We start from the raw sequence: 15,465 nt of genomic DNA on the forward strand, positions 1-15,465 counted from the left end.
ATCTAACATCGGTAAACCCCGCCCCTACTGGCTGGGTGGTTCATGTTACACTCCAAAGCAGTTCACATGCACGCACAATTTCGGTCCCTTTTTCTTTCTTTTTTTTCATTGTGAGGCCTGTGAATCTTTCACAAAAGAAGGTTCTATGTTGCCACATATTGAATTTTGAACATTCATGTTTTTAGTAAAACGTTAAGGTGTGAAAATGTCTACACAAAGACCTTTATTTTCTCTACTTAACTGCACCAAATCAAAAAATAGATTTTTTGTTGCAAAGTTGTATTACAGCAGAAAAATAATTTAGCTGAAATGATACTTTTTAGTGTGGTGTTCACAATTTCACTTGAGTCAAGGACCCCTGACAGTTCATTTGATGTCTATTTCATAATTTTCAGATTAGTTGCAGCCCATTGAAATATTGGTTAGAAGTTAGCACATCTGGCTCAGTTATGAGATTTGGGGTGTGATTCTCAACCTAATGGTGTTTGCATATTTTCTTTGTGTCTGTGTGGGTTTAATGTTGTTTCCTTCTACATTACAGTAGCATGAGGGTGGATGGATGTTCGTATCAGTATGTCCTGGGTATTTTGCCTTAAAAACTCAATTTACATCATCACATAATGTACTGTATAACATTGCTAGAAAATATCTTGCTAGAGAAAACAGCTTTTACTTAACGTTTAACTACCAACCACACTGTTTAACTGTGGATAGTTTTATTTCATCTTATTTTTTACATCAATGCTCAATCTGTGTGTGGTTTAGTTGTTATACTAGTAACCTAACTATCCCTACTTTCCGGAATGGGATTGAATAATTTGACACATTGTACAGAAAGCCTCCATTCACTTTCACTTTCAATTTCATTTAAAAGCGCTGTTACCTCTAAATCACCTGCAGGTGTCGCTCCCCAATCATGATGTAGGGATTTTACGATTAATCCCTGTGTATGACACTTTTGTGTAAAGTGTAGTTGTCCTGAGATAAAATTTGATCACTCACAAATGACCCAATTTAATTTACATATCAAATATAACAGGTAAAATAATGTTTTGGTTTGTATGATTTTATAGTTTGTTTTTAATGAAGTTGTTAAAACATTGAGCAGGCAGTTACCAATATTTTATTAATATAGTAATACTTAAAAGTTGTCTCACATGCAACGCCGAGCCTACATATCACGAGGAAGAGAAACTGACTCAGCAGAAATTGCATTAACCAAAGGTTGCCTAAGGTAAGTCCTATTTTTTTTTTAACTTTTGTTTGTTGAGAAATAGTTTTGAAAATATATTTTTCAGCTACTTTCATATCTTAACAGGGTTGCACCAAACGGCAAACTCTCATAACAAAATATTTTGTAAGAATATAGTTGAACTACTCGACGAATTAAATTCTATAATGTGTATGTTTTTGTTTTCTTTAAAATATAACTTTTAAAGCACCTTGTTTAGAATTCCCGCTTTAGTCGCGGTAAGATGACGCCACAAAAACGCGTACAAAATCCATCCGTTATCTCAACCCGTAAAGTGTCAAAGTAATGACGAAGAAAAACATCGTTAAAATGTTAATTTTCCTTTTAGGAACGTTTTATGTTGTCTTCAACTTGTAAACGTTTCAGTAGTCATTGTTGGTTTTACGGCTCAACGCGTCTCTTCGGCGGCTGTACTGTTGTAGTTTGGCCGAGGCGGTCGAATAGTTGGACGATGAGCAAAGTGACGTTTGGGGATTTCCAGTGCCGCGAGCAGCCAATCGGCGGCCAGCTGCTGCGGAAACGCCGAAAGTGCTGCAAACTGACAACTCGGGCCACTCGTCGTCGCAGTCATCGCTGTGCTCCCCTCACATGGCTTTTGTAGACTCTTGAACACCATTCGACACGCGCGGTGGAGGACTACAAGTTAATTTATTGAGGGTTAAAACCACCCATACCGTCTGTTTTTGGTGCCTCCTGGAGACATGGACGTTTTTCACTGTACTCCCGGTAAGTGGCCTCCAACGTATGTGTATCAAGGTGTGTGTTGAGGGCTGAGAGATGACATCATTGCCATATGATGTACTTTTCTCCTCTCTTCTCGAAGCGACACACCCATTGTTAACTGTCAAACATGTTAGACTGTTGTCTTTTCTCTTTTCATCAATTGTTAACTTTGTTTGTCCCGCAGAGAGAGGAATGTCTGACTTTGGTGAGTGGAAGACTGCACTTTCTCTCTGTCCTTGTTTGTCTGGAGGCTTGAGTGAGAAGTGAAGGTAGCTGTCACCTCATATGACCTGATGCTGAGGATATAATGATAAACCAGTTCAACTTTTAAGCTTAGAGCTCCAAGTCTCATATCGTCTTTTTTTTTGTTTTGCAACTTTTTATATATATATATATATATATATATATATATATATATATATATATATATATATATATATATATATATATATATATATATATATTATTAATAAAGACAAAAGATTTAAATAGTGGTACTTTGCATTGTGTGTTAGCCTTAAATGGGAATTCAAGTCAAAATTATTCATTGCAATATGTTTGATGTGCCATCACTACTGTAAACACAATATATAAATGTATTTGTGGAATATAAATTTAGCAGAAAAATCCACCCGTTTTTAATCATCTCACGGGGCAGCCATTTTGCCTTGTGCTGCCACTTGCTGGAGATTGAAAATGACACCACAGTGCCAAACTCAGAAAACAGGTGAGCTGTGATGGTCGTTAGCCATGGCACTATGATGTCATTTTCTGCACATCTTTTGTGATCATTGCATTGAGAATGTAATGTTTCAAATTTCAATCCATGAAAAATATACAAAAATATACTTAATTTATTTTAAAAGGATAACAAAATTACATGTTTGTTTTTTTTTTTTTAAATAACAGTTTTGATGAGTTTTCAGCTATTTTATCTTGATTAGTGATTTTATTTTAGTTTTTAAGTTTGACTGGATTTAACATAAGATACAACTGCTTTTGCTTTGCAGTATTAAATTTTGAATGGAATGAAATTAGAATGAAGTCACTGAAGTTCTGGCGTGTGAGCTGTTATCTTATGACACATCTCCTCCCAGGTGCTAACAAATTACTCTTACGTCGCAGACCTCATCCAGGAGATCATTACAGAGGACCACACAGGCATATCCCTCCCCAGACCGCCGCCGCCTCCTGCCGAGCTGCGCAGCCAGAACCACAGGGTGCACCGGCTCTGCTCCGCCTCCTCCTCTTCCTCCTCGCCACCGTCTCAGCCGGTGCTGGTGGCGAGAGGCACCGCATGTCAGGTAAGTGTTGTCATTGGCATCGGTTGCACAGTGGGCGTCCGTATTAATGCAGCCCATTACATCATGTGATCAAAGTGGCTTATTTTTGGCTTTCATCTGTGGAATGAATGATGGATATTGTTGGAAAGTGAATCAAATATGCTTTCAGACTGTGTGTCATAACAGTACGCGTTCATTCAGAATTCAAGCAATGGTGCCGCTGGGGGAGCTAAGTGAAGAAAAGGCCTTTTCATCCAAGTCTAGAGAATAATCCTGTGATTGATTGTAATGATGTTGGTTTGGTTGTTTTGGTTAAAGTTGAGAGTCTACATGTCACATCACATTAAATGCTTTGGCTTTTCATCTTACTTAATGGTTTTGACTCAAATTGTGCATTTGCCTATATGCTTGAGGAAAAGGCGACCCAAATAAACATGGAGGAAATTGGATTTTTTTTCTTTTTTTTAGAAAGATATACACTATCGGCACATTGTGATGTGCAGAATACAGTGAAACCTCTTCAGGTGGTACAGTTAGAATTTTGACCAAATATATGCTTTGAGAGATGTGCCAAGATTATTGTTGTAATTACATTTAACTCATTCACTCCCAGCCATTTTCACTGATGCAACCCGCTTTGCTCTCTGCTGTTTTTCTGTATTTTGACTGATTTAGCAAGGCTCACAGAATATTTTATTAGAACCTACCAAAAGAAAGTTTAGTCTCTTCTTTCATCAGGAAAAAAATGTATATTGCTATCTGTTTCCGTTTTGCAGCAATTGCCATTAGAATATAAATAAGTTTCATCATTATTCACAAATCTGTTTTGAATTGTGGGGAAACAGCTTGTTTTCAACATGGCTCTGGTTGAGCTCTTATACTATGCTGCCACCTGCTGGCTGGTTTTGTAATTATTACCATTGCTTCACCTGTTCTCCGCAATTGAGAGGCTGCATCAAAGCCTTCTGTATGCTCTAGCATAAAAAACAACAACGTATAAATACGTCTTTGGAACACTTAAACATTTATTTATATGTTTTTGGGAGCAAATGAGTTAAGATTGACAAATATTTGAAAAATCAGATCTCTTTAACCGGATACTGATCGACTAAAAATTGTGTAATCGGCCTTGATGATGTGATCTGGAGAACTCTAAAAGAATGTTATAAAGTTACTTAAAATGTTGTCTGATGGCACATCAATTACATGTAACGGTAAGAATTGTTTCCAGATCAGAATGAATTTGAAGTCGAGTAGCATCCTTGAATGCTTTGAAGTATGACTGTATTTGACTTTGAGCCAAGTCCGTTAATCACACACATATATATATATATATATATATATATATATATATATATATATATATATATATATATATATATATATATGGAAACTTAAATGGTCAGAGAGCACAATGAACCTTCAGTATGTATACTTTTTCCATCCATCCATCCATTTTCTTGACCGCTTATTCTTTATTTTTATTTTTTCTGGTGGTGTTCTGTGCTGTTTTTCTAATATAAAATTTGAGGTTAGTCTTCATAAAGATTTGGAAGCATTGCATGAAACTGTCAGCACTATATCCCAGTAACAACACTTCAGACAGGGACCGGCCATTGTGCTTGTTGTTTGGACTTGTTTTTGTGTTGGGAGAAATCATGTGACTTCTGGGGGGATGACGCCACAGCACAAAGCAGTCAGGCAGGTCTTACCATAAACCATGTGGATCAGTTTTAAGTTAACACTTGTCAAAGTGACGTCACCGTAACGAGACTCCATGGAAGGAGTTGCAAAGCCGGGCTGTAACATGACTCCTACTTTCGTTTTGCCCTCCTCTAATGGCCAAGCCCACCCGAGGGGGTGAAAGGTCACATTCTTGGCCTGGAGCTGCTCTTCCATTGGTCATCACTGTGAGCCGACTTCCTATTTCCTCTCAGCTAGCGCTGCTCAGCCCTTTTTGTGTGCCGTGTTTTGGTTCGAGCTAAGCGACCCGGTATGAGCGTGTTTTAACCTCGGGGCTGGTGATGGCGCATTGAGAGGCAGCATACCTACTCCCACTCCTGCTGGTTACTTACTGACTGCTGCTCGTCTTTGTTCTTTGGAGGTTGGATCTTTTGGATGTTCACTGCATGATGTCATGTTAAGTGTGGGTCACTTGTCGTTAGGTACGTTGACATAGACTGGGGGAATGGGAATTTTAATGTCTGGTTTTCAGAATTATTGTTAGTTTCGTAGTTGGACGCTTGTCAAACATATCAGTAGTCATATTTGAGATTCATTTTAGGTGCTGATGTATGTATATAATTTTTAGTTAGTTCCTTTAACGGCACTATATATATATACATATATATATATATATATATATATATATATTTTTATTTTTTTTTTTTTTTTTTTTACGGGAGTTTAATTTCTTGGAAAGGCCATATTGGCGGAATTCCAGTCATAATGCAGCAGACGTCCCCGTCAAAATTTTGCAGTTATAAATCTAATAATAATGCATAGATTTGTGGAGACTGGGGTCGAGTTGTATTTTAGAATTTTAAATATGTGCAGAATTTCACAAGTTACTCCATGTTAGAGATTAGATAGCTCTGAATATGAAAACAAAAATGGAGTGAGCTGTCAACCTCTTACAAATTCAATAATGCCATCTAGTGGCAGAAAACTGACCTGAACACAAATCAATATCACACTTTTTTTTTTTTATAGTACAGGTCTAGTACATATTTTTAATTTTAACTCAATTTTATGAATTGTTATGAAATTACATATTTTACATATTATCGTGCTCCCAAAAACGCATTTATACGTTGTTGTTTTTTTTTTTATGCTAGAACATAAAGAAGGCTTTGATGCAGCCTCTGAACTGAAGAGAATGCTTGAAGCAATGGTAGTTATTACAAAAACGGCCAGTAGGTAGCAGCAGAGTATATGAGATCAACCAGGGCCATGTTTTCCCCCAGTTTTAAACAGATTTGTGAATAATGATGAAACTTAGCTATATTCTAATGCTGATTGCTGCAAAATGGAAACAGATAGAAATATACTTTTTTTTTCCTGATGAAAGAAGAGCGTTTAATCTTTCTTTTGGTAGGTTCCATGTTTTTATACCAATAGAACACAATATTCTGTGGGGCTTGTAACATCATTCAAAATCCAGTAAAAAGGAGGTTGCTTCAGTGAAAATGCCTGGGAGTGAATGAGTTAAGATTATGAAAATTTGGGAAAAAAGTTATTTTATTGTACAATTTATTGTACATTTAGAACAGATATAAAATGTGTGATGAATCGTGAGTTACCTTTTGAAGTCATGCGATTAATTACGATTAAAAGTTATAATTAATATATGCAGAATTTAGTGTGGTCTGATGAGATCCAATACAAGAGCTGGATCCAAAATGTTCCTTTTTTCAAAGTTAATAGTGATCACATCATCACTGTCACAGAGGTATGCAACGACCAAACAAGTCATGTATTTTAATACACTTTTTATTTGATTTTCTTGTAGTCAAGCTGCAGCTTCACCCCACCGCTGCAGCAGCTCTGCTCAGCCCGGGAAATGTCCCAACGCCCGCACACCCATCCTCAAGCCGGCTCCACCCTCCGCGGCCGCGGCACCCCGTGCGCGCTCACCTCCAAGCCCTCCGCCACCAGCGCCGTCGCCTCGAAAGGCCGGTCCGGCGTCGAGATGCTGGAGCGCAGTCTGGAGAAGCCCAAGCTGGTGGTGGTGGAGCAGCCCAAAGAGCGAGGCATGAGGTTTCGCTATGAGTGCGAGGGCCGCTCGGCCGGCAGCATCCTGGGCGCGTCCGGGAGTGAAAGCAACAAGACTCAACCTGCCATAGAGGTATGGAGGATGTGACAGACAGACAGACAGACATCCCTGGTAATTTCCACCGCTTTGCAGTGTGAAACTGGGGGTTTACGCCTTTTTACTAGACCATTTGTCAACAAGTATGACAAAATGGAGCTGGGAGATTGTGGCCCAGTTCATTAAAAAAAAAAAGTCCACACCAATAAGGGCGTACTCACATTTGGAAAAACTCTACAGAAAAATGAGAAATAATAGACAAAAAAAAAAAATTCCAGCACACTCAGTCATTCACACTGACATGCAATGTAGAGATACATATACAGTGCTGAGCATAAATGAGTACACCCCATCAGGGTTGTAAGAACACCTTTATATATAGGGCTGTGCAATAATTCGAAATATCCTACTGGATCCAGCATGCATTTCTTTATTTCATATATTATTATTTTTACAATAGTATTTATTAATATTGTTATAAATTATTATTCATAATTAATTGTTTTTTTTTAAATTAAATTATTATAAATATTGTTAAAACATTACTATTATTACAAATACTGCATATAATATATGCATTTTTTATTCATAATACAGAGCAGTATTATGACTTATTATAATAAGCAAATGGTATTAAAACTTACTTGATACTGCTTTCAGATCCAAGGTTCCACTGAGGCCTTGAAGAAGGTGACGGTCACCGTTTCCCTGGTGAGCAAAGACCCCCCGCACCGGCCGCACCCGCACTGCCTTGTGGGAAAAGACTGCCCGACAGGATCGGGCATCTGCGTGGTGACGCTGAATCCTCACAGCAACCGACGCCACAGGTGCATCCCGTTATCTCTTAATGTTGTTTTCGTCAACTGTTTTGCAGTTGCGTGATCGTTGTGTGTCATTCGACAGCTTCGCCAACCTGGGCATCCAGTGCGTGAGGAGGAAAGAACTCGACGTCTCACTGCAAAGGAGAAGAAGCCAGAATATTGACCCCTTTCTAAGTAAGACAAACGCTTAAACGCACACTCAGGTTCTTTCGTGTGTAATAATGATGTAATGACGATCTGTTCATCTGGTCCCCTAGCTGGTCACTCCAAGGGCATTGAGGACATGGACATGAACGCCGTGCGTCTGTGTTTCCAGTGTGAGTTCGAGTGGGAGGACGGCACGACGGACAGTCTCAGCCCCGTCGTGTCCAACCCCATCTATGACAAAAGTAGGCAACACAACACTCCAGCATTGAGCTAGAATAGTTTTCAAATGATCTTCTTCAAACTTTAGATGGAAACAAATATCCAACCCAAGATGGCTAAGGTAGCTGGGGCCAGTGATCAAATCCATTTAGTCCTTTTTCACCAGTAATCGAAACCGAAGAAATTCCTTTTTATTCTCCTTCTTTATTCTTACTTTCCCCCTCCTTTATATTACCTTGAAAGCTCACGTATAAAATCAAATGACAAAGATGATTTGTTTTATAAACATATGTAGGTAGTATTTGGTTATTTACTTATTTTAAAGCATTTTCATTTATATTTCATTTCGTTAACAAAAATGATTTTTCAATTTTAGTTTTGTCTTGTCAAGAAGACATTTCCAACATATTCAGACAATTTTTCATTGTCTGCGAAGATCTTTTGAAACCTTTTACGAACCCTGATGAAACCCTTTACCTTTAAAAACACATTTTGCAACTTGCTGTCGACTGAAAATGACATTACAGGGGCTCAGGTAAGCAATCACAGCTCACCTGTTTTGTAGGTTTGGTCATGTGACGTTCACAAGCTGAGCTGTGATTGGTTACCTGAGCCCTTGTAATGTCATTTTCAGTCGACAGCAAGTTGCAAAATGTGTTTTAAAGGTACTAATTGTACATGAAAAATAATGAAAGTATTAAATTAATTATAGACCAAATATTAAATTTTTATTGCTATAATGGGCTAAATAAGTGAAGTATCGCTTTAACAAAGCTGTCATTTTATTTTCTATGTTTGAAATTAAAAGAAAAAGTAAGTTTTCTCTTTTACTGCAAGTCAATATTAGCTCCTTGACTACTAATGATTAGTACTGAACTTGAAAAAACCCATATCGGTCTATCACTAATCATAACTATATTTTCATGAATCACGTTGCAGTAGTGGCTCATCACCATCACCAATTTTCTTTTCTGATTTCATGGCGTGTATGATTTGCTTTTCCCTATCAGAGGCGACCACGACATCTCAGTTAAAAATCAGCCAGCTGAACCAGTACTCAGGACCGTGCACCGGCAAGACGGAGATCTACATGTTGTGTGACAAAGTGCAAAAAGGTACGGCCACGTCACCCGCTCGCCGGAAAATAGGCTCAGCTGACACGCCGACTCGCTTCGCCCGCCCGCAGATGACATAGAGATCATCTTCCGGCGCGGCTCGTGGAAGGCGAACGGCGAGTTCGCCCAGACGGACGTCCACCGGCAGATCGCCATCGTGTTCAAGACGCCGCCCTACCAGGACCAGGACGTCACGGAGGAAGTGGAAGTCAACGTCACCCTGCGCCGGCTCTCCGACCAGATGGAGAGCGAGCCGGTCACCTTCACGTACCTGCCCTATAATCCAGGTCAGCATGGGATTGCAAGTCATACAGTCAAAAAACAAAATACACAGATGGTTTGGTTTATTGTTTTTGAACATATAAACATAAACACATTACAAGTGTAAAAAAAACAAAAAACAATGTGAAATGAAATACACATTTAAAGGAAGAAATGGGAAAAAAAATGTTGACAATAAATTCCATATTTTATATATTCAAGGAGTAGGAAGAAGTACACGTACTTGTGTAGTCCTACTCCCTATTATTTCTATCATATTTATATACTAACAAGTTGTTACTATTCAATAACATACAAATAAAATTAAAACAAGGGAAGATACAAATTAAAATAGTTATTTTATGTATTTTTTAAATGTACAAATATATAAATTTAAATAAATGAAAAATGTTATTGTGTTTTTTTTTTGTTTTTTTTTTTACGATTATGCCAATTTTATAATTGTGAAATGTAAAATTGAAATTCTAATTGTATGTTGATTAATTGCACAGCCCTAAACTCAGTGATTCCAAACCATTTGTCGCTGCGCAGTCCTTGAAAACTTTTAAAATGTGCCCACACCCCTACAAAAGTACTACATGTATTCCTTTTCAGTAAAACTTGATTGATTTTATTTTACCTTAATGTTATCCTATATAAAACAGAATTAACTGTTCAAAACCGGTTAATGAGACCAAAAAAAACAACGCATTTTTTAATGGAAAAAAATGAATGTAAATGAAAAAAGAACATATGATGAATGAAAAAGCATTTATAATAAAGTAAAAATCATACCAAAATAAAAATTTTAAAAAAGTATAATTAACGGGTATTTTATTTATTTTTTAATTAACGCGGATTTCCATTATCACGGGTAGTGTTTGGAACGTAACACCCACCAAGGAAACACAGTACAGATGTCAACACCTTGACGCTGTCTGCAATTGAATGTTGTCAACTTTTCCACTTTCAGATCCGTACGAGGTGAAGCGCAAAAGAAAGATCAAGTCGGACATGAACTTCCAAGAGAAAGCCAACGTAACAGGTGAGCATCACGCCAGATTTGCAACTGTTTTGAGCCTGTTTTCAAATCGCAACGGGTGCAATTGGGAGGGGGGAGAAAAACATCTTCATTTTCACATACTTAATCATAATATTGTGAAAATTGAAAAATAATTCTGATTATTATTTTTCAATAATTATTAACCCAACTGTCTGCCAATCATTTATCGTCTTTATGACAGCCGAATGTGCATCGGCACCGGAGCAGTCCTTCCACTTTGCTCACGCAATGATATCACCTTGCTCGGCCCAGCCGGGGCCGCCCGCCCCCCTGGGGGAGATTTGCTACGCCGAGCCCCCGGACGCCAACATGGACAGCGAGGAGATGGCCCTCCTCAGCCAGCTGCTGGATATGCCCTCCTTCATGGACATGTTCTCGGATACAGCCGGCGCCCCGCCGATGCCCGACGCCAACCAGCCGCCCTTCCCCAACGCGGACGCCAACCCCGGCCAGAGCTTCGGCCTGTACGCGCAGCAGGACTTCTCGCATTACGCTGACTTGCAGTTCAACATGCTGGTCAACGGCAACTGGGACATGCAGACCGAGCTGCCGGCCAGCCCGTCCAACGTGGTGCAGGTGAAGATCGAGGAGGATCTATGAGGGCGTGAAACGCCGGGAAAAATCACCGCTTAAAATACCACGTCACACTTTCAGTTCTGTTTCCGGTAACAATATATAGCATTTACTTTCCGTAGTTGAGTAGTACGTAAATTAAGTAGCGGCAGTAAACAGGACTTGTTAATGCTGGGCCATGCTTGCATATTTAAGAGGGAAAAAAATGAAAGTGATTTAGCCAAATCCCATTTTTGAAAAGACATTTTTTTCCCCCCCTAATGCATTTATTTCATTCCTAGCTTCAACTGCCTTCTATTAAAGTTGGATAGGCTAGACACAAATTGTATTTCACTGCTTTATTAAAAGTAGTTCTCCAAATAATTACTTGTCATCTATGCAGTGAAAAAAACTACTCAAGTTCTGAGTAAGAGGCGAGTAACAGATTTTTTTTTTTTTTTTTTTTTTTTTTTGGACCGAAAGCATGAACATCAACTAGACAAAAGGAAATGTTCAAATTCGGATATGGCCCAATAATATGACTTTAACTAAACAACAAATCGCTAATTCTCTATTTAAAAAAAAAAAAACCCTGCAAATTCTACCACAAAAAATTGTCTTATATTAACTTTTTTTTTCTCATTTATTTTAATACAATAGACTCACTTGGCAAAAAAAAAATTACATTACCCTTTTGTTTTTTTCAGTTGTGTTGACTATTTCAGTTCGACTTTGTGTGGGCATGTTAACTGCCTGGCTCCGTTAGTTTGGTAAGGCAGAAGTCTTATTTATAACAACAAAACTGAACAGGCATATCACACAAGCAATAACAGATTCATAATTGTATATCTACCTTTATAATATAAAGTAAAAGTACAGTAAAAGGTATGTTTCTTTCTCAACAAAAAAAATACTCATATGTGCATTAAAACTACCCCAACAAAATGCACAATTTATTTAAAAAAAAAAAAAGAAAGACCTAAATGTAAAGCAGTAAATGAGCATATTTCTACCCATAAGTCACACCTGCAACCAAGCTACATTCATTTTTGATTTTCCGAAATGAAGCCTCCATCTCAGCCTTTGTTCACAAAGTTACATGCTAAATGTTTTAGGAAATGGTCTTTACCATCACAGCCACGCCAAAAACCAGCTACATTCACATTTCCTTTTTGTTTGAAGTAATGATTTTTTTTTTTTTTTTTTTTTTTTTTTTTTTTTTTTAAACATGACGCTACACAAGCATTTTTTCCCTTGACCATGGTTCGTTTAGCCGCTAGGCTAGCTAATTTTTCCAGGACCAACATTTAGTTCTATTCATGCTTTCTATTTTGTATAAGGGTAAGAATTTGAAATGTTTCCTACTTACTGTGTTGTATATTAGTAGTGTTGCGTTAATTCCAACATTTAGCCAAATCCCATCATTGAAAAGGCATTTTGTAATACGGTACATACAGTATATTTTGTTCCTAGCTTCAAGTGTCTACGAATCATCCAGGGAGTGGTTTGTAGTACTAGTCGTCATCATTATTTACTTACCAACAACTAGCTAATTGTTACATTCACACTTTCCATTTAGTATGAAGTAACAATATAATATACAGTATAGAGACAATAAAAAAGGTTATTAAGTTATAATCAAAGGGAGGTTATCTGTTCTTTTAAAAATGTTTCATTCCTGGACTCTGGTTCACTATAAAGCTTAATTATCCAATTTAGCCAAATCACATAAGTGGAAAAGCATTTTTGTTTTGTTGCTTTGTAACCCCAAACCGCCCACCCACCCACCCATTCATTAAACACTATGTACAGCCTTGATGTAGTCAATTGAACATAAAGCGCCCGCTAATTCATGCTGAAGCCTTGCTGGTCATGGCTTCAGTGAAATAGAGCTGGTCAGCATTGCCAAATATTTTTGTATATGTTTTTGTGTTTAATTCCATAAATTGTTGTGTTTATTCTATAAATTGTGTGCCGAATGTGTAGTATAGACTTACAGATACTGAGTTGTTTGTTTGTTATCAAACTGTCATTATTGATTAATGGGAGATTTTGAATTCCACTGTAGTGTTGGTCAGTGCACATAAACAAACCTGTCGAACATTCCTATGATGATGATGGGAACAATAAAAACATGTCCAAAAAACTCCCAGCAAGTGTCATGTCATTATAGGACAACTATTACACTTTACACTTCTCAAGAATTAGACATGTGGATATGTTACAGTAAAAATAGCCTACATTGCCCAAGTTCTCATTTTGTCTTCCAAGTAGCTGCTCGTGCTGCCTGCTTTCTGATGACTCATTCGGTGTTTTGTCAAATGTTACATAATCCAGGACGGGAACTTAATATTTATTGCTCTCACTGTCCACAAATGAATTCCGCAGATTTGTCATTTCACCTCATCGCTGTATAACCTTTCGTTGGTTACTTTTGAACAGCTCTACTTGCTGCTCTAGCAACAAATTGGTGCTTGTACTCGGTTTCAATGAAGTACATGGGTTACAAATTTAATGAGCTGATCTGGGACCGGCACAAGTTGTCACCGCGGTCGTTTTCTTCTGGGGGGTTGGGTGGGGGACTCCATTCTGGGCTGCCCTCCAGCCATTTACACACACAGTTGCCTGAGGCGTGCACATGTGAGAACATGTGGACATCCTGTTTTCGATGAATTGGAGATGCAGCTGGACGTCTTCAACGGCTACAGGATACCTTCTCCTTCAAAAGACTCACTTGGTTTGTTGTCAAAATCCGCTCACGTTAAAGTGCGGAACGATTAATCGAATTCAAACAAGACATCGCAGCGTAGTAGAATGCCATTTTCAAATACAAAGGTGACTCTTGTGAGGAAAATGGATGGATGAATGGAAGGCTGCAATTTGCAGGGGGGGGGGGGGGTGAATTTTGGTCTGTTGATAGTTTTTTTTTTTTTTTAGTCATGTACACTGTAGGTGGTACATGCATGTGCACTGTTGTGTGTACCGGTATTTCTAGTAGCCATATTTTCCGTAAGATACGTTCCAACACCCACGGGAGTCCCCACACCAAGTCTAGGGAATCCCCGTCACATTAGAAGCTTTCTAACTAACCCACACACTTAAAAGTAGAAAGAGAAAGCAACATTGATTGAAATGTGAACACCAACAAGGTGTAAAACTCAACCCTTCCACTCTGAGCTTTCTGTGCTACGTTTTTAATTTTTTATTTATTTATTTTTTATTTTTTTAATTTTTTTAACAACCATGTAGGCCTGTAGTAAGGCTTTTTTTTTTCTTTTTTTTTTTTAATAGCCATGTATACCGGAGTAAGGCAGAAACGACCATGTACAATAAGGTGTCTTTTTATAAAACGACCATGTATAGTAAAGTGTTTTTTTAAACGACCAGTAAGGCGTTTTTTCTTCTTCTTCTTTTTTTTTTTTTTTTTTAAACGACCATGTATAGTAAGGCTTTTTTTTCTTCTTTAAACGACCAGCAAGGCGTTTTTTCTTCTTCTTCTTTTTTTTTTTTTTTTTTTTAAACGACCATGTATAGTAAGGCTTTTTTTTTTTCTTTAAACGACCAGCAAGGCGTTTTTTTTTTCTTCTTCTTCTTTTTTTTAAACGATCATGTATAGTAAGGCGGTTTTTTTTTTTGTTTTGTTTTGTTTTTTAAACAACCATGTACATACATTAAGGTGTCTTTTTTTTTTTTAAGCGACTATGTATAGTAAAGCGTTTTTTGTTTCTTTTAAAAAACCATGTACAGTAAGGCGTTTTTTCTTCTTCTTCTTTTTTTTTTTTTTTTTTAAACGACCATGTATAGTAAGGCTTTTTTTTTTTCTTTAAACGACCAGCAAGGCGTTTTTTTTTTCTTCTTCTTCTTTTTTTTAAACGATCATGTATAGTAAGGCGGGTTTTTTTTTTGTTTTGTTTTGTTTTTTAAACAACCATGTACATACATTAAGGTGTCTTTTTTTTTTTTAAGCGACTATGTATAGTAAAGCGTTTTTTGTTTCTTTTAAACAACCATGTACAGTAAGGCGTTTTTTTAAACGACCTGTAGGGCGGTTTTTTTTCTACTTCTTTTTTAAACAACCATTTATAGTATGGCTTTTTTTTAAACTGCATATTAAGGCAGGCTTTTTTTTTTTTTTAAATAAGCAACCATGTACAGTAAGGTGTCTTTTTTTAAAACAACTGTATAGTAAGGGTTTCTTCTTTTTCTTTTTTTCTTTTT

At 37.5% G+C, this 15,465-nt stretch overlaps 1 protein-coding gene across 4 annotated transcripts; it reads left to right on the forward strand.

Moving 5' to 3' along the window:
* Window positions 1-1,533: 1,533 nt before the first annotated feature.
* Window positions 1,534-12,430, forward strand: relb (v-rel avian reticuloendotheliosis viral oncogene homolog B). 4 transcript variants are annotated; one of them, XM_077542085.1, is made up of 11 exons: window positions 1,534-1,978; window positions 2,160-2,180; window positions 3,101-3,279; window positions 6,770-7,105; window positions 7,730-7,896; window positions 7,973-8,064; window positions 8,148-8,279; window positions 9,267-9,371; window positions 9,443-9,658; window positions 10,606-10,677; window positions 10,877-12,430. In XM_077542085.1, exons 1-11 carry the CDS (start codon window positions 1,954-1,956, stop codon window positions 11,293-11,295), a joined length of 1,764 nt encoding a protein of 587 aa, XP_077398211.1. In that variant the 5' UTR covers window positions 1,534-1,953; the 3' UTR covers window positions 11,296-12,430. The 4 variants fall into 4 exon arrangements, with proteins under 4 accessions (XP_077398211.1, XP_077398212.1, XP_077398213.1 ...); XM_077542086.1 differs by lacking the exon at window positions 2,160-2,180; XM_077542087.1 differs by lacking the exon at window positions 1,534-1,978 and having other exon boundaries at window positions 2,172-2,244.
* The last annotated feature ends 3,035 nt before the right edge of the window (window positions 12,431-15,465 follow it).

Source organism: Festucalex cinctus, chromosome 13 (genome assembly GCF_051991245.1).
Source record: "Festucalex cinctus isolate MCC-2025b chromosome 13, RoL_Fcin_1.0, whole genome shotgun sequence".
NCBI lineage: Eukaryota > Metazoa > Chordata > Actinopteri > Syngnathiformes > Syngnathidae > Festucalex > Festucalex cinctus.

Excerpts from the sequence above, each read along its gene's own strand:
- relb (XM_077542085.1), top strand. The coding sequence starts at position 1,954 with ATGGACGTTTTTCACTGTACTCCCG. Across the intron at positions 1,979-2,159 it reads CGTTTTTCACTGTACTCCCG|AGAGAGGAATGTCTGACTTT; the intron begins GTAAGTGGCCTC and ends TTTGTCCCGCAG. Across the intron at positions 7,897-7,972 it reads CACAGCAACCGACGCCACAG|CTTCGCCAACCTGGGCATCC; the intron begins GTGCATCCCGTT and ends GTCATTCGACAG.